This window comes from Electrophorus electricus, chromosome 22, assembly GCF_013358815.1.
Source record: "Electrophorus electricus isolate fEleEle1 chromosome 22, fEleEle1.pri, whole genome shotgun sequence".
Classification (NCBI taxonomy): domain Eukaryota; kingdom Metazoa; phylum Chordata; class Actinopteri; order Gymnotiformes; family Gymnotidae; genus Electrophorus; species Electrophorus electricus.
The window spans coordinates 8,808,301-8,827,575 of NC_049556.1; the positions used below are offsets into that span (position 1 = coordinate 8,808,301).

General features: G+C 42.5%; 2 protein-coding genes across 4 annotated transcripts; both read right to left on the bottom strand.

The window, feature by feature from the left end:
• Nucleotides 1-1,240: 1,240 nt before the first annotated feature.
• Nucleotides 1,241-12,622, bottom strand: fbxl5 (F-box and leucine-rich repeat protein 5). Of its 2 annotated transcripts, none has more exons than XM_026998670.2 (11): nt 12,464-12,622; nt 10,778-10,993; nt 8,671-8,766; nt 8,044-8,239; nt 6,955-7,134; nt 6,669-6,794; nt 5,864-6,012; nt 5,328-5,410; nt 4,436-5,146; nt 3,771-3,919; nt 1,241-2,194 (listed from the first exon to the last, which is right to left on the bottom strand). In XM_026998670.2, exons 1-11 carry the CDS (start codon nt 12,545-12,547, stop codon nt 2,118-2,120), a joined length of 2,067 nt encoding a protein of 688 aa, XP_026854471.2. In that variant the 5' UTR covers nt 12,548-12,622; the 3' UTR covers nt 1,241-2,117. The 2 variants fall into 2 exon arrangements, with proteins under 2 accessions (XP_026854471.2, XP_026854470.2); XM_026998669.2 differs by having other exon boundaries at nt 6,955-7,137.
• A 731-nt stretch (nt 12,623-13,353) lies between these two features.
• On the bottom strand, nt 13,354-16,561 carry syap1 (synapse associated protein 1). 2 transcript variants are annotated; one of them, XM_026998607.2, is made up of 9 exons: nt 16,232-16,561; nt 15,774-15,892; nt 15,621-15,687; nt 15,398-15,471; nt 15,148-15,287; nt 14,911-15,065; nt 14,702-14,760; nt 14,469-14,616; nt 13,354-14,248 (listed from the first exon to the last, which is right to left on the bottom strand). In XM_026998607.2, exons 1-9 carry the CDS (start codon nt 16,431-16,433, stop codon nt 14,121-14,123), a joined length of 1,092 nt encoding a protein of 363 aa, XP_026854408.1. In that variant the 5' UTR covers nt 16,434-16,561; the 3' UTR covers nt 13,354-14,120. The 2 variants fall into 2 exon arrangements, with proteins under 2 accessions (XP_026854408.1, XP_026854407.1); XM_026998606.2 differs by having other exon boundaries at nt 14,469-14,619.
• Nucleotides 16,562-19,275: the final 2,714 nt, after the last annotated feature.

Below are 19,275 nucleotides of genomic sequence, written 5' to 3' on the forward strand. Positions count from 1 at the left end.
TCTGCGCACATTTTCACTATAAAACCTTCCGATCACATTTGGAGAAGTGTACCATTTCTCAAAAGAAGTCAATAACGTACCAACCGCAGTGAAAGCAAATGAAGCAAATGCTAGAAAGCATAACACTCTTACTTGTGTGCTTTTGTCTTTACTGTGCACTCACTTAACTGATTACAACACTGTAGTCAAGGCTGTTAAGATAGACAAACAATAATTACTGGGGAAGTCAGCCAATACTGAGGTGAACAAAGTTAATTTGGGCTTCACACATTCCTAAATTGGTTTGATCAGCTTGATCCACTTCATTCTTTAGCCTCACACATTTGAAGCCACACCATCGGTCCATGTGCCATTTCTCCCCATTCAGTTGTTTCCAGACCCACAAGAACCCCTGTCTGCCTGTGTATGGACAAACAATGTGTGTTTAGTGCCACATCGACTGACAGGCACAGGTTTCTTGCAGGGAGGCCCTGTCGGAAACGCTGTTACTGGATAGTGGAGTGGACTAGTTTGTTTGGCGCAGAAGTGGCCATTGCACAGAGTCATCAGGGAGGGGAGTATGGGCTTGGGTTTGGACTACTCTACATTAAATGTTTTTTGTATATGGCAAGGAACAAGAAATCTTTTGTTCTACATCTCAATATTTCTGTATTGGTGTTGCTTACTCAACCCCTTTGTCCTGAAAAATTTAATCCACCACAATATAGAAGGGCACCTTCTAATAAAACCCATAAAATCACACATGGTCCTAATGCTCATGGTTGTATGTATCGTGTGGCTCACTGCAGTGCAAATTTTTGGATTGCTGGGGCAAACATTCCTATGCTATTTTCAACAGCACACAGGACAACTGTCCAGGTGTCTCAAGTTATATTTATAATACAGAGGCTAATTTTTAAATCACTAGCACTTAAGGTGGCTCACTCCAGTTCATATGTTGGTCCATGAACATCGGTACAGCTGTTAAATAGGGTACTTGCCTGATGACCCAGGAAAATATGTCTTGCAAGTGCACCAGCAGAGGTGTCCTGTTTTTAAATCCCCACTCAATTTGATAGGCATGCATCAAACCTATATAGAATTAAATGTTATTCTTCATTCTAAAATGTTTTCATGGAGAATTTTCTCTCTCTCTCTCACACACACACACACACACACACACACACACACACACACACACACACACACACACACACACACACACACACACACACACACAAAACAAAAGTCTTCTAAAGGGGAATGTTTATCATATATTTATTTCAAGACAGACAATGCAGTTTAATCCTAAACAAGCCTTAACCTGTATACAGAACACACTGCCCTCCAGTGGCTGTTCCTGGTGCCAAGTGTGCAGCGCTGCACGAGAACAGAAGTCAGACATGTTAACAGAAGCAGTAAAGCCAAAGTAACTGTACAGTAATTGCAGGGTAGCGACTTGCACGTGCTTACTAGAGGCAGAAGCAGGGCCTGTCGGCCACTAAGTCCTATAGGTGGGTGTACAGCTTTGTGAGATTACCATTACTGCCACGAAAAACAAAAAAGTATTCTGTGCTTAAAGTAGCGGTTCTTCAAAGCACTCAAAATTAGGACAGCAAAGAACCCTTTCCTAAAGGAACCTTTTCCAAAGCTCAAACTCAAAGCAGCAAATAACTTCAATTAACACATCATTCTTCTACAAATGTACATATTTAAACTGCCCAGTCGCTCGAAAGAGGATGTTGATTCAAGGAATTCTGGGTCGTCCCCCCCCGTCTCTCTCTCATTTGAGGGGAAACAAGCCCATAAGTGACAGCAGGGAGCACTTCTAGATTTAAAAGTGCAAATGAAAAAGGACAGAAGACAGAGAGGCCATCAGGGGAGGGGCAAAGACGATGGTTAAGGGGGCCCACTGAGCGAGAGGGGGGGAGAAGCAAAGAAAACAAGCAAAACGTGTGATAGAGGAAGACAGAGAGGTGACAGAGGAGTAGGAGGGCAGTGTAAGCTTGAGATAAACATAAAAAAAATAAAAAATAAAACCAGAAAGATACATGAAATAAGAAAAAAGACGAGCTGTGGTAGTGCAACGCGCAAATGAAGAGCAAAGCCAAAACAGGAGATGCATTAGGGAAGGATGATCAGTCTCCGGAGCGACAGCAGGCCCTGAAGCCACACTGCAGATTCTGACATCCACTAGCCATATCAGCATGGGGACCTGCGGGAAGAGCAGAGAGAGACGCAGTCAGTAGGAGTGTGTCGGTCACATCCCAGAACTGGAATAAAATAGCAGCCTCAAAAACTATTTTAAATGTATTAGAGCAATACACAGGAAATATCATACAACTCAGATCTCACCTTACAATATATGTAAAACAAGTGTAGTGTATATTCAGAACATATATATTTAACATGTAATCTTAAATATATATTTAAAGGGGGAAAAAAAACAAAAAAACAAAAAAGATACTGAAGGAGGGTCACCTGCTATGTATATCTTAATTGAAATACCCTGAGCAATGGACATCTTTCAAGGAAATATAAATTTTGTAGGCATTGACTGCTGAGTTCAATACATCAAAATCCAAAAAGAATTGATATATGGTTATATGATGTGTCAAAACATCCCATGTCCACGTTTGTCACTGTACATAATCATAGCAGACTGGAGAATGAATGCTGTGATGGAAAGGTACTCGTATGCATTTGTTTACTATTTACCATTCTATACTCATTACATATATGCATAGGCGTTAGTCCATCACTGTATCTACTCCGATGCTTAAGCTTAATTAAAGAGATTTGAGTTAAAGGATGATGAACCCAAAGAAGCTAGGAGGATGTGGGAGTCCAATTATTGTACTCCCTACCTAGTCAATCATGTATAATAGTGTTACCATAGATCTACATGAGTTGTTGAACTTTGTAACCTTGGCGATGCATACTGCCTGGATGGGGCACAGAGTTTCTCTCCAGACAATTCATATCAATAAATACTCTGCAAACTCATGTGCTTTGGCTCACTAGTGCTGTCTGTTTACTGCAAAACAGTCCCGAGCATTTCTTTGTCCATCACACCACCTTCATACTAAAGGATCAATCAGTGGACAACTAAAGCACGAAACAAGAGCTGTTCAAGACAAACTTGAATCTTGTACACTCATGCCATATTTTGTTTTTGTATCAGATTTCAAAGTGTCCAAACCGCTCTACAGTAGGTAAAAACCATGATACTATTATGTACACCTGTGAATGATAAAACAATACTCTAGAAAAGCCGGATAGCTTGCCATGTACCTGCATGGATCCATCTCTCAATCTAGAAACTAATTTTCTTTATACTTACCTTGAGGTACTGTACACCCATCAACATCTCGTGCACAAGGTCAGAGTTGAGCGAGAGCTGTGTTAAGCACTCATTACACCTTTTGTTCATAAGTCATATTACATTTCTACATAAAAGCCAATGCAAAACCTTCCATAACTACCCCAAACAATACAGTGCACAGGAGTTATGTTAAATGCATAAAACTTCAAAACAAAGCTAACATCCAAAGAGAGCTGAGGAGAAAAATCACATTCAGAAAATGTTAGTTTTTAGAACTGCACTAAATACTGCAATCACGCTTTACTCATCATAAGAAGTTACCAGTGAAGAGTAGTGTTTTTTGTGCATGTACATTTATTAGCTGTCATTGTTATAGTGTAAGACTTGGTGTGTGGGTGTGTGTGTGAGACCTGCCATTACATCAGAGATTTTTTTGTTATTGAGCAGGGGGTTGTGTTTGCGTTACCGTTGATGTTATCGCAGTAGTAGAAGTGTTCATAGTTGAGGGTGGGGCAGACAGACACCAGCTCCTGCAGTCCAATCTCTGTGATAAACAGGCAGCCTGAGAGGTTCAAATGCTCCAGTAGGGGGAGCCCTCCTCCCTGAGACAAACACCTACAACAGCCATGCACAGAGCCAGACACATACATCAACCCAACCCCCACACACATGTAGAGGCATATACATGCCCAAGACACACAGATGAGACACAAAAGAATTTATGTACTAATGCTCCCATTACAAATTTACTGCATATATGAAGCTTATAAACGTATTGACTTCAACACTATGCCCACACAATTCTAACAGATCCAGTGAGACACCTGTAACATTTTTTGTTATGGCCTTTCAAGCTTGATTTTGACAGCTGAAGAATATGGTGTACTAGTGATAGAATTTAATTGTTTTTTCTGAAATTTTCTAAACTGTAGAAACTGCAGTACATTTGGTCATTATGACTCTTTGGCATTTGTTCTTGAAGCTAGTAAACAACCTATTTATGTATGTTTCATTTTACTGTCATCTATTCTTTGAAAATTGATTTGGCTACTCTGCTGTAATGGGCCACCCAATGTGTAGAAATGACCCACGTATTACATTTTTTAAAAAGTGTGTATGTGTAGGATTCACCTCAGGCCAAGGTCTGTGACCTGATAACATCCTGACAGGCTGAGGAACCTTAGAGCTCGAGAGGCCCCTGTTTGGTCAGTCCTGTAGTCGCCCTCAGAAGGGCATGTAGTCCGAAACTCAGCACTGTCCCCTGTGGGCTGGGAGCCACACTGCGCTCCTTTCACTGTCCTGACCGCAGTGTCTGAACTGCAGCATGTGGAGTGGCCACACTGCACTTCTCCCAAAGCACCATACAGCTGCTGCCAATAGGAGGAAGCAGTGTCGGTAATATAGCTCCGCCTCTTGCGCCTTCTGCAGCAGCAAGGCCCGCCTCCTGCCTGCAGCTCCAAAATAGACCCTTTTTCCTCATCCTGTGCAGACACACCGCCTCGTCTGCTCCAATCCGCTGCATCCTCGATGTCAGCCAGCTCAGCTGGGTCCAGAACCCAAACGGGACTGCAGCCCATGCCCCGCCCACCTGGCCTCCGCTTAAAAATGAAAGCTTGGCGGGTTCGTCCCATTGAACAGGTGGAGTGCTCATCGAGAAGCTTGACTGGAGAGGGTGAGGCCTTCAGAAGCTTGGCTCTGCGGTCGGGGATGTTCTTGGAACAGGTGGGTATGGTCATGTCACCTATGGCCAGGGACAACCTCTTCAGAGTGTGGTCAGTGATGTTCTCACAGCCTGACAAGTCCAAATGCTCAAGCGAGCTACATGCCCCCAGCTCTTCCCAGCTAGGTGAAGCAACAGAGGAATTTATATTAGTGACACCTCCTGCTTAAATCAAATAAAGTCAGTCATCTCTCCAGAACTGCATCCAAAAAGATTCTTGCCAGTGAAATTAAATCTGGTTCCTTTTTTGTTTTTGTTTTTTAACTGAAGGGAAGGCAAATGCAGATATGGTGGAACACTAACCTCTCAAAAGCTGAATCTGTGATATCGGTCTGCGTCAGATCTAGGTGTTTAAGATTTGGGCACAGACTGAGGATCTGACGCACCTGGTGGAGGAGAGATAGAGAGGTTTTAAAAATAAAAACAAACAATGTGAGCAGCTCTACATTAACCCCCACATTTATCTTAAAAGACACTAACTACATAGTCCAGGGAACTGTGCAGATTAATGATGATCATCTCTCTCCAACATGTGACTCCACCATGATGGTCTTGATCGTTAACTGATATTTAAATGAGCGAGGCTGTGCAGTGATGCACCAAGGCACCATCTCCTCTCAACACAGTAACCAGTGTTTTGTGCAGATGAGAGATGCTGTTCTGAAATACTGTTACACCACCACAAGCATCAGAAGAAATTTTAGCGGAAATGAAGAGCTTTTACGAGAAAGCATTTCAACACCGCCTCCCCCACCCCCAGTGTGGTTTGTGCCAGACCTGGCATGCATCACACAGTGGAAGCTTCCTTGCCATGCGCAGGTTCCCTCTTCGCTGCTCACCATTTTGCTGGAGACAGTGACACTGTAGGCCAGGCTGACCGTGCGCACGGACGACCCCACGGCAGGGAGAAGGTTCTGGATCAATCCATTCAGGAGTCTCTTCTCTTGTTGCACAGCATTCATGGCCAGTGCGTCCTCATGTGCTTCCTCTATGAAGACCACACCCAACCAGACATGCACGCGTGTGCGCACACACACGAACATCTGAATAATACAACCACTCAGATATTCATGCTACACATACAATGGCTTGCATTTCTCCAATCCCCCCCCCAGGTTCTTGAGCGTTCATGCCTAGAGATACTGATTCTTGTTGATACAGCAGACTAGGGGACATTGGGCTACAAACAGAGGTCTTTCAGAGGCACACTCCAAAATGAGCGTTAAGGAAAAATGTCTCAGAATGCCTTGCAAATTACAGCTGAATAGATACTCCAGCAACCATGGAAACTTACAAATGTATTTTCTCTGTTAAAAACCATTAAAATGTACAATAACCACTATATTATCTTCATGTCCTTTATATATTATATTATGGTCATCGCAGACTAGCATCGCAGACTAGCTAGCTAATGTTACAGTATTTCTGATTCGTTAATGACAATCTCACATTCTGACATGTTCATATTGCAGCAGGGTTGCCAATAGAGAACCGCTAGTTCCAAGGGGCTAGGACAGAATCGAAAATAGGACTGGGTCTAAGTACTAGGGGGTCTACTAATTCTCAACGTCTAAGCCACTAGCAAGGACATCCATAACACCTGCAGATCTGAGCAGGAGATCTGTACAGGCAGGCAGGCTTTACCTGATTCGTCAATGTCTGCGTCCTCGTCCCATTCCTGATAGGCTCGCCCTTCCTCCTGTAGGTTCTGCACCCACTCTTCATCTGGATCCTGGTCCAGCTCCGACGGGGGACCACAGTAATAATCACCTAGAAAACGCGCTCTGTTAAAACTGCTTGCCAAAATCTCACCATGATGACGCAGTGTGTTCACTGGGGCTTCATCACATGTTAACAGAGTCACAGCTGCACCAGACAGAGAAAGGGCATCGCAGGTAAAGGAGAGAGAAGCGGCAGGCTGGGCTCTCACCTCTGGCCCAGCGGACTGGGTACAGGTGCCTCCAAAGTGAGCCCGTTTTGACCAGCTCTGCCCAGGTACTGCACACCTGACTACAGCGACACAGGTCGTCCGGGCCAAGGTACCGGAACAGGCGCACCAAGACCTCCCCTGGCAGCACAGAGACGTGCGTGTGTGCACCGCCCTCAAACTCTGCTGAACAGGAAGGACATGAGACGACGTTAATTACCACATGTAAATTACTAATGCAGAATGCATATGCTGTGACCTTCAGCAAGGTAAAGGTGGTTAGAGCTACGTATGGACAAAATACAAAATTATCTTTATACTTCCTACATACTGCAACGGTAATGTACATTTAAGTGATTTTAAAACACACTTCTGAAACCTACACATTACTAGGTTAAAAATCTGCCTTTTTTATTTTCAAATAAAATTATTTACGTGACTGATCATAGTTGATGTGACTGGTGTCATTTAACCTAGCTGCCACTAAACCACCATACACACTAAGAAAAACTGTTAGACAGCTCATCTGTATATTGCAGCCATCTGCAATATCCATAGTGCATAGCACCATATTACAATAATGATTAACCAATGTTAAATACCCTGGTTTGTGTAAGGCTGGAAGGATGTTACATCAGCCTGTGTATAGTTATGGTTTCGGTGTTAAGACACATTTCCCATTACAGGACCTCCCACTTGCCTTCCACGCCTATAAGCAGATTTGGTGCATACATTTCAGCCGCAGCAGGTACGTGTGGCTATGACGAAAAATATTCAGGCGCTCGCTGTTACCAAGGAGCTCCAAGGACAGTTAAGACTAAAGATACTGAATGTTAAAACCAAATGGGACAGGTCTGAAAAACACCATCTTCCCGCCAGGACAAACTATGGCATGTTTGTTTATCCAAGTCCAAGAAAGGTAACCCGAGTACCTGGACTGAGGAACCACAATATCTGTCAGAGATTATGGACTAGGAAAAGCACTGAAAACTGACTCAGGCTGCTCACATACTTCAATAAGGTAATTTCCCTTTGACGGGAGCCCTCTATCCTAACTGCTGAATGTATGTTTTAGCCTGTGTGACTCCTCACCAGCCTCAGTCTTCTCGTGGTCCGAGTATTTGAAGGCCTTGTGCAGCTCCTCGGCCTGGCTCCACGCGTTTAACCCCTTCACCACCTCGGCGGCCGTGTCCCACTGCTGCTGACTGCAGTGCTGGGCGATCACCTGCCTCTTAATTGCCTTCAGTTCGTCATATGTGAAGTACTCCATCAGCATGGGCTGAAACACCTGAGTTGTGTGTGTCCGGGGGGTGGCGACAGGTGCAATCATGTGAGAAGTTCAAATAAACAAATTAGTTAGTTATCAGTACATACGACCTGTGAAAGACTTTGGCATGATTATCAATGCCTTCAGCTATGCTAATCCTGTTCTTTTGGTTTTTCTTGTGCAAGCACAACACACCCTATGCAAACCTTTATCAGCAGCAGCAGGTTTACTGCACTCAACATATCCCTGTTTTTGGCGACTTCTAGTTCAAGGGATCTACGTTCTTGTCCCAAAAATGGTTGGTTTTGAATTGTGCCCTGTGTTCTGACCAGTGCTGAAAATCAGTGGTGCATGGCCCATCATCAGCAGCGTGTAAAACCAAGGTCAGCGTGATCCTTCTGTTCAGGTGCAGGCAATAAAGCTGTGGGGTGGGACATGGAGGTGAGCCCTACCTCCTCCTCCTCCTTCATGTGAGGGAGGAAGTCCTGTGTGAAAGCCTCCAGCCGCTCCTTCAGCTGCCGCGCGTAGTTCAGCTGCTCGCACTCACTCTGCCGAGGTCAGGGGTAGAGGGGCAAAGCGTCAGCACTCACCACCACGCACCATGTGAGCACCAGCACAAGCATATGCGCTTATGCAGGGAGCTACACTCAAGCAGGTCAGTTATAGCAACATTCCCTAAATGAAATCATACATACCTGTAGCCCCACTGCAAGTGTGCTGCATTGCTTCTTTACTACAGACCCACTGAACGGAGCTTAAATTACAGCTCCCCATGACATCACACAGGAGATCATGACACGTTTCAAGTCATTACTTAAATACCGTAATTACAAAACTTTCAATTCAGTCACCAAGTCTCACGGAAAACTTTGTGTGTACTTCTTTCCCCAGAAAGGGGGGGGGGGGGAACTGTTGTGGGGTATCAGGTTACTGTCCCAAATTAAACTGCCATAGGAGACAGTAGACACTTTACTGTACTAAATTTATAAAACTAATGTAAATGTTACTATAAGATACAATTTATTTAATCCATAAAGACTTTTTTTCTTGGAGAACTCAAATTTGTTATTTTCCGATTTTCTGAAAAATGTTATTTTTTTTAAATCCATTTAAATCCCTCATATTAGCAAGAGTGCTCTTCCATGAGGCTTGTTGTATTGCACTACACTAAAGTACAGTACTATGCAACTCTCCAACAAACAAGATCATATTTGATGCACAGAAAAAACATTACACACACACACACACACACACACACACTCTTCTAAATGAACACAAGATAAATGAACACTCTGAAATTAATGTGTCTGAGCATGGACATGATTCAGACAAGCACATCCTATTCCTTTTTTTGTGTTCGATAAGTCATGCATGAAAACAGGCTTATACTGCCTGCAGCTGTATATACTGTATATAGTTGGACATAGCTGTTTATAGTTAAAACATACTTTTTATGAACTATGACTGTTTGTTTACCAACCCAAAGTCAGCTAAACATTTTTGAAAGACTGAATTTCCCATTTAGGAACTGGCCACATCTATCTCAATTACGTGCTGTCCCACAAGGCGCCACAACATCCTGAGTCATCCCTGCAGTGCAAAGAGACAGGCCCCACCCTGCATGGCATGGGCAGCAATAACTTTGCCCTGACAGGAGGAGAAGCTCTGATCTAGGATCAGATTCCTTTGACGATGATCCTTGACTGGCAAATCGGTCACAAAAACTGACCCAAGACCAAAATTACTCTTCTGAAATATTTGGGGGGTGTTTTTGTAGCTGAAAAGCCTACACAGCGCAACTGACATTAAATGATGCCTCGCTCATACAGCACAGTTTTGGAATTCAACAAATAAAACTCCACTGTTCTGTGCTTCTAACTCAGGTTACTTCTCACATAGCTTAAGGACACACAAGATTGTGCTCATCAAAATTAAACTTGATTAAAGTTCATTTGATTTTCTCATCCTTTCTGGCTAATGGCAGGAAACAAATGATGACAGCCTTATTTCACTTGGCCTCACCAAGCGGAAAATTCCTTGATTGGCAAACTGGGATTGGCTGAGTAAGACCATTTTAGTGCAGACTGTTTCCTAATTCTGAGCAACTCTGAACCAACCAAAGACACAAAGATTTGCAGTAACAACCCGCAAAGGCCATAAACCAAATAGTTTTTAAAACCATACCGGGAAACTGCAAAAGCAATACAACAAGCTTGACCAAAAATGCAACATCTGTACATTTTCTGTCCTGTTTGTACAGTTTCCTACTATAATATTCAAAGACTGAAAAAAACAAAAAACAAAAAAAAAACCTGCATTGCCATTTTCAATTGCCATCTGCTGGCACCCACACTGATGCAACCAACACCTAAGCAAAGTATCAACTGCCTGATAACTGGCATTTTACAAACGTACCTAAACCTTAAGCTCTGTTTACAACACTCATGGCTGACAACATACCTGAACTAGGCAGGGACAAACATATGACCTTCAAGAGTCACTTTCTTCACACCTACAAGGTTAAAACAGCTAGACAAACACACCTACTAAAACACGCACCTTGACATTCCTGAGCCCTTTTTCAAAGAGTGAGAGCATCTCGGATAGTTTGTTGTCGGAGTGCACATTGTAAATCGTGCGGCTCCGCTGCTGCAGCTGGTCGATGATGTACTCGTTCTCAATCTGCTCATGGATCTTGAACACCTTGAAGGTGGCGCAGAGCGTCTGGAGAAATGCACGGAAATCATTGTTGTTGGAGAAGTTCGTCTTTGACAGCTGTTGATGGAACAGAGAAAGGAAACATGTTGACATCTACATTAAGAACATGACAAGTGTACAGACACAGAAGCAAGATTCAAGCTCTACACAGCCACAAAATTACTTGTTAACCATAAACTTGTAGGATGTGATTAGCAAATAATAGTTTCAAGTTTCAACCAGTTTCAAGGATGTGATTAGCAGATAATATGGTGTACTTTATGGCTCAGTGTAAAGCAGTTACATAATTACAGTAAATCCAGTTTTTAAGGTGTACTGTTTTTATTTAGATCAAATTCATATATACCCACAAAACAGGCCTACACCTCATTTAGCTAATAACATCCAAGCCAAAACATGGAAGCCAAAACTGCGATATTAAAATACATAAACAATAATATTTAGGTCCTTGAATTGTTCATCAAGGTAAAAAAAAAAAATGTTGAAAGTTTGAATTTATTATTACAATTCCCGCAGGTGAACTCACCGTCAACCCTTTCATTTAGTGTCTCCATTTATACACCTGGACTGGTGATCAGTCATGGTTGAGCCCACTTATGTAACATTCATACAAAGCCCACGTTCATCCCTTCGGATTAACGACATACTAGAGGCAGCGCAAGGCACAGCAATTTTTACTTCAGGTGGGCAGGACCGGAAAAATATACAGATTAACTAGCTACATCACTCATAACTACACTTACTACAAACGACTTCCACAGCCAATCGAGATACGCAGCTAGCGAGCTAGTAAGATAAACATGGAGGACTGGTGGCACCCGTGCGCTATCACGTAACGCACGTACTAAATTAGTCCGTAACTAACTTCGCAAGATGGCTAAGAAGCTAGCTAAAAGGCTAGTTAGTCATGGGGCTGAGGACTCAAGTGTGATTGTTCTGAAGTATTAAAAAAAAGAGAATAGAAAACAGTTGAATACATTCTGAAAGCAAATTCCGAAAACAGCTGCAATCTGTAGCGAGCTAGCTAACATTATTTAAACCCAAGGTTAGCCAGACATAGCTGGCATATCCTAGCCAGGTACTCGAAACAAGAAATCGTGGGGATTTTATTTACTTAGCTATCTGTTTCAGTAAAAGTTCTCTTGTGGCTAATACGCACACGAATTTTTTAGCTAGCCAACTACCACGCAGATCCTACTCGGCGCATCAACACACAGGTGTAAATTTAATTAGCTATCTTATGGTCGTAGATAGTCTGCATAGCTAGGCTAGGGCAGATTGCAAGCTCTTTAACGGCATTTGAATTGACACAGGTTAGTTAGCTAGTTTTCTGGCAAACGGTGCAACAACATTCAACTGTAACGCTGAGTTACGCGGTGATGTTACTACGTAACGCCAAGTATTCCAGTTAGCTAGGGCAGCTAGTTAGGGTAGCGAGCTAATGCTACGCGCTAACTAGGCTGTGCTAACTACTTAGCTCCCCGGGCCACTATGGATTACAGAACTCAACGGTCTTTGAACACGTACCTTGTCGCAGTACAGGCCGACCAGCTGTTTCATCCGCCAGTGCGGGCCAGTGAAAACGTCCACCTCGTCGGGGAAAGGCGCCATCGCACCCCATGGACCGCCACGGAATCCGCTCGAGCAGCGTCTGCTGGCCACGGCAGAGTTCGCGAGACGGCGCGTGACGTGGGCGCGCACGCGACGCTCTCCTGACATGCTTAACGTCCATGTAAGCTAATTGAGAGGTTTCTTTTTGTTTTTTTGGTTTTTTTTTAAGTCATAGTGTAATATTCCTCTAAAGAGCCGCTCTCTCAGTAGTTGTTTTGTTTTTGTATTTTTTACACTGTAGATTCGTCACTAGTGTTTACAAGTAGAAAGGACACAATTTCAGTTACAGACTGGTTTAGTAGTTAGCTAGTGTACAAAGACGGTGTACAGTGTACAGTGTACAGTGCGACGACGATGTTGCGGTGCTCTGAGGTGATTATGATCAGTTATCATGTATTAATATATAAATATTTAATGTATTCAATATTTAATTATGTATTAATATTTAATAACTATTAGCTCGTAATTTGGATATATTTATAATCACCGAATCATAATTTTGGTATCTCCTTTTTAAGTCAACGTATAAATTTAGCATCTCAATAATGTAACTTTATTGTAAGATATCAAGTCATAATTCTAAGAATCTCATCAAACAGAATTTCACAGTATTAAACATCCATAATTTAGCTACGTCTCTAATTAATTTTTTTCATCATATTGATTTGTACAGCTAATATCAGCTTTACTCACATTTCATCACCTCTGATCACCTGTAACTGCATCTCTTTATCAAAGACATGGTTTAGATACATTTTACATACACAAAATTATGATTTTTCAGCAACTAACACAATGCAACACAGTGAGAAAGAAAAACAAAGATTTATTAGTTATCCATTATTGGTGCAGATTTCATTTAGTTTTGATTATTATACCACTATATAAAGGAAAACAAAACTAAACTTTCACCTGCATTCCCATGTGAATATACAAGTCAGCTCTGTCGTAGACTGCTTACAACTACAAAACATATTGTTTAATCCAGATGCAAGGACGCAATAGACTCTCCACAAGGGAAAAATACGTCGTCTACATATCGTCAATGGGCCAGCACTGTGTGGCACCTTGACTTCAAATGCCAAGATTTACTTGACTGAGAGCCAATTTAACTGTAAAGTTTCAAAAATGACCATCCAAAAGTCTCAAATAATATGATGTAAATAATTAAGTAATAAAGTAGGTCCAACTGAACACAATGACAGATCATTGATAGTATAAAAAGGCAGAACCAAATATTTCTTACAAAGTCTATAAGCAAAGAGGGAGTTTACTTTAGATGCAGTGTATTTGGCAGTGAGCCAAAGTCCACTTTTATTAAACAGAGTGTGAATACATCCCTAAATCTAACTACTGTTAAATCAGGAGAATGAATTCTTAAGAGATTTCTTAATTCATTTCAACAGATAAATGTGTCATTATAATATCATAAAGTATGATATTAGGGTCTAAATGCAGTGTCTTCCAAATCCCACACTTGGTCGAAACACGGTTGTTTTTTTTCTGGTCCGCTCTTGGTCACTCTCTCCCAGTGCAGTGATGGGTCCACATGAAAAGGGAGGGTTCTTAGGGTTTAGCTGTCAGCCTGCAACATTTCCTCAATCTCACGGTCCCAGTTATCATCACGATTATCTGTACCTGCGACCACTTCGTACTCTTGCAACTCTCTCTGCAACTCCCTCTCCCACTCGGATGCGTCTTCTGAGGGGGAGAAAAGTAGGAGAAATGAGAGAGAGAGAGAGAGAGAGAGAGAGAGTGAGAGTGAGTGAGAGTGTGTGGGAGGGAGGGAGGGATTCTTGCAATATGGCAGAGATATCATCATTTAATATTCCTCATTATAACTCAATATGACTGGAAATGAGAGTAGATATTACCAGTATATGTGAAATGGCCAAGCCCAACCTATTAATGACCAGCTCACCGTCATGTGGGGAGACATTGGCTTTCTTGTCCAGGACGAGCTGCTCCATTTCCTTTCGCAAGTCTTCCTGGTTGATGTTGCACGAGTCGAACGCGTCACTCACAAACTCGGACACACCAGGACTAGTCGAGATCTCTTCCTCGTCATGCTGCTTTAAAACAAGAATGACCTGTGCATGTCTGTGCTTATCAGATAGACTGATCTTAATGCAAACATCTAGTGCTACGTAATACCTCACTGGACTTGGCCTTGGCATTGATGGTCGTAGGAGGGGTCTTTGGTCTGATGGTTTCTGAGAAATAGATTACGTGAAGAAAAAGAAGAAATATCTAAAAAGAACAATACTAAGCAACAAGGAAGCATGTTCAGCCCTTACATAAAAGACAGACGAGAGCAAGAAACTTGAGATGACAGCACTAGCTTATCCAAACTCACGGCATACCTGGTACGCTCTCGGCCTGCGGGGCGGCGGCATTCTTCTCGTCCTCTCTTCTCTCTGCGGCCTGCTGTTGGGCCGCCAGCGCAGTGAGCTGTGCTGACTGCTTAATGAGGGACACACGGTAGAAATAGTTCCTCCAGAACACCTCCTCCTTTACACTGCAACACACAGACACACCATCTCGTCAGCCGCGGTGCATCACCACACGACGCAGGCCGACTCAATCTCTTTGCCGCTCACTGTTTCGGGACGAGGTCGAAGCGCATCCTGTTAAGGAGCTCGTCTTCCTGCAGCATCACCAGGGCAATGGGATACATCTGTTCTACATCAAAGTTGTAGTGCACGCCAGCCGGAGGGTCGCGAAGAAAATTCCTTTTGTCCTGAGAAAGGCATTTTGAAAGAAGGCCTCACGATGATGGATGTTTGCTTCACAGTGTGATATTTCACTCTCTCAACGTAAATGCTGGTATGGATAAGGAAAGAACTGTACCGCTGATAAAGCCAAGATCTGCTGCTGGATAGTCTCCTCCTCACTGTAGCCTACCCAAGGAGGCGCTGCTGCATCTACACATTTATAGTGATATTGGAATAAATGTAACTAGGCACTATGAATAAATGATCAAATGCAGGACAATAATAGTGAGGAAAAAGTAAAAAGGTAAATCTAATGTAATTTGATACTAAAAATGTCTGTGTCTGGGGTATGTTCTCACCTGTTTTCTTGGCATTCTTCTCTTGCATAAATTTTTCCTGTTCTTTTTGAAAATCTCCCAGAATGGTCTGAGAAATAATCAAGTTATTACATTACAAAATATTAACACACAGAGAAAGAGGGAGGGAGGGAGAGGGAGGGAGAGAGAGTGCACCTTGTCAATAATACCATCGATGTTTCCATCCTCCACACTTTTCTTGATGGTCTGTGCAGTCTCCGCCACAGACTCTGTTATTTTCTTGGTCGCACTGCTCGCAATGTTGATAATGTAACCTTGCAGCCAAAGAGTAATTTGGATTATCCATTTGAACCAGACTGATACAATTCTTATTGCTTATTAAGAAACTGCTAGTAAGTAATACGACTACGGTAAGCGACCGAGTTACACATTTGCTTAACTAACCTACATTGATTACTCTTAATGTGTGTGTGCGTGTGCGTGTGTGTGTTTTGACAACTAGACTTGTGCAAAAGTATGCTAGCTAGCCAGCTAGCCAGCGCATACAATTTAGCTAACAAGCTAACCTAAGTCACATAGGGGTAACCTTAATGCTTTAAAACACGCTAGTGTTATAGTTACAATAGCTGAATCCGTATCTGAAGTGATCTCACCACTCAGCCCCTTGGCCTGCTGCAGTATCGGCTGCGTTTGGCCATCGTCTGGCTGCGCTGGGCTCTCGCTGGCTTCTTGTTTGTTTACCTCAAGTTCCCCTGGTTGCTTCTTCCTTCCGACTATTTCAGCAGCATCGTCTCCTTCTGTGTTGGATCCTGGGGTGGAATCCATGCCAAGCCACGATCCCCAGCCTTTAAACATATTTGTTATTGTCCGTTTCAAGCGGTTCTGCTGCGAATTGAACAAGTTTAAATCTCCTTATTAGCGGAATATTAAACCATCTTCCACCTTTACAGTGAGGTACTTGGGTACCAACGTCACCACCTGCTTCTTCGACGGCTTTCTAAGCGCACCAGAAGAAACAGCGGCCTCTAATGTGTGGGAAAGGCAACGACCTGGCAATTACCCACTATGAAAACTTGGGTTGGGTTTACCCGCTATTGGAAACGTGCCTACGAGAAAACATTAAGAGTAAAAGATAAAAATTAGTAAAAAGTGAAGGTGTCACCAAAGAACTCATATGTTAATAACATAACAGTCTGTTTTCAGTCTCGTTCCAAAATACCATGTACTAAGATAACACGTACTAAGATAAACAGCCCGTACTAAGACAAATAGCCCATAATAAGATAGATAGTCTGTACTAAGATAAATAGCCCGCAGTAAGATAAATAGCCCGCAATAAGATAAATAGCCTGTATTAAGTATATGGAGGAATGACAATAAACTCGAACGTGATTAGTAATGTTGAAGGAGATTAAACCTCTATAAGTCTCCGACTCCATAGTAACTGCCGAATTACTACCAAAGAATTTAGGCTATGGTACAGATTTGAAAGTAAAAACACATTTTGTATCTGTATCTGTTTCCTGTAGTTACCCTTGGACACTACAGTGATTTCATTTCTTCGGTTTTAATGTGGCGACAGCCTTGTTTCACCACAGTTGGACACATCATTTAGTTCAGCAGAATATTTTGGTAACTGCATGTCTTGGATCATAACCAAACCGACATGGTTCGGTACCAGTATAGATAATAACAACACCGAAAGAAAGGGGATTTGGGGTGTGGTCCCATGTAAATTTCCCAGGGGAGCTTTGAGATGTTATTAAAGCGAGGTGTTTATGAACGGAATAATTGTTCACGTTACTGTCAAAACTAACTGAAACCGAGAGTACGACTGGGTTTAGATCAATCCGAGGAGTAATCTTAATCTTATGATCCGCCCTTCCTCCGAGGGAAGAGTACCTTTGCTTTTACATTTCCACTGTACTATTAAATCCCTCTTGATCTGTGGCAATTATTCGCTAGTGTAATTTGTGCGAGGACGTGGGTGGCTGCTTGTAGTCGAGTTGCCGAGAATGGAAGATGACTTGGATCCTGCTGTGTCCATCACTCTATCACTCTAAAACTGAGAAGCAAACATGAAAGGTGCACTTTTCTTTTCACCAGAGGGCAGTCCTTCCCAGCAATGAAAAAATCCATTCTTACCAGATTCAAAGAATATCAAGTAGCAGAATTTAGGTGCGTATATCAGGTATTTGGTTGTTTGTTCGTCAGCCCGTCTTGTTTGATGTCCATCATCCACAACATACTTTGCTTACATTCTATTAGACCATATATTTTAAGTCAGTTCTCAGATCGTTATGTCCTTTAACACTGCTATCCAAACCAGCATCACAGAGAACCTTCTCAACTTTCTCAATTTTTAAGCAATGACAACATTCTGGTTTTAGAGGACATGGTAACACAATGTTCACTTACTCAGGGTATCCAATCATTTACTGTTATCTGTAATTCCGAAAAGTGTGCTGTTCTAATTTTATTGCTTCTAACAACAGCCTTTGACACTGTTGACCAGACTGTTCTTATGGATGTCTTAAGTGTGGTGTTAACATCAAGGGTACACTTTTAAAGTGGTTTATGTCTTACCTCACAAAAAATGTTTTTGGTTCTTTTTCTATAGCGGCTGTCGCATCCGGAGTACACCAGGGCTCCATGTGGGGTCCTATTTTATTTTTATTTTGCCTCTTTGATATATATATTACAAAATAATATGTCTTATCTCAATTATGTAGATAATACACTATTGCACCTCCCACTAAAACCTTGTGACAACAGTACATTCTTATTCTTTGATAAGGACAATAAATGCTGGATGTAATATAATTTTACAGATTTAAATGATATCAGCACTGAAGCTATTATAATTTCCACCAGTACCTTAGTTAAGAACATACTTGCAAATATAGTTAAAAAAACATCTAGTGGTGCACTTGGACACATCAATAGTAATGTTAACTGGGGTCAAAGATCAGACACCCTCTCCAGGGTGACCCAGCTGAGAGTGATCAGTTCTCAGCTTGTGTGCAATAGCATACATCCACAGATCACTCCTTTTGATACACAGCCATCAAGAGGCCTTTCAGCTGGGTCTGTGCTGCTGTGTTGGCCTTCTTCTTGTGTGTACCTGTAAAGCCTCTGTAGCTCACCTAAATGGGCAGTTTTGGCCAACCCTTTCTGTGGAACTCATCCACCAAATCTGTGTACCCGACTCACTTCCTTTCTTTGGCCGCTTACATTCTTTCCCCACAGCGCTCAGTGAGCTCCAGCATGACCTTCTGCTTTGATGTGTCCAAAATCAGCACAAAGTCTGATTTCAGGGTGGTCTATGCGATGTTCTCTGGACATCTGAGATGAACTGAGACGATCAACATCTGCCAGTCATTTACTGCTGCGTTTGGCTCAAACTGGGGCTTCTCCAATGCTCTGACAAACACCACTGCCTGCCTTGATGGTCAAATGCACTTGGCTTGGTCTTCGGCACTGCAGATGGTGTCAGCAATACCCTTCGGTACCTGTTTATGCCGACAGTTGTAGCAACCTTCACCTACTGCCTTGGGGCAGTAACTAAGAATGTGCTTCAGTTCTCCTTTCGTGAGGCACAGCTGAAGATGGACCTAGATGGATGTCACAGACAGACTGTACTAGGAACTTTTTGTGGAAGGGCTCAACCTGCCACAACACAGATAATCTCCTGTAC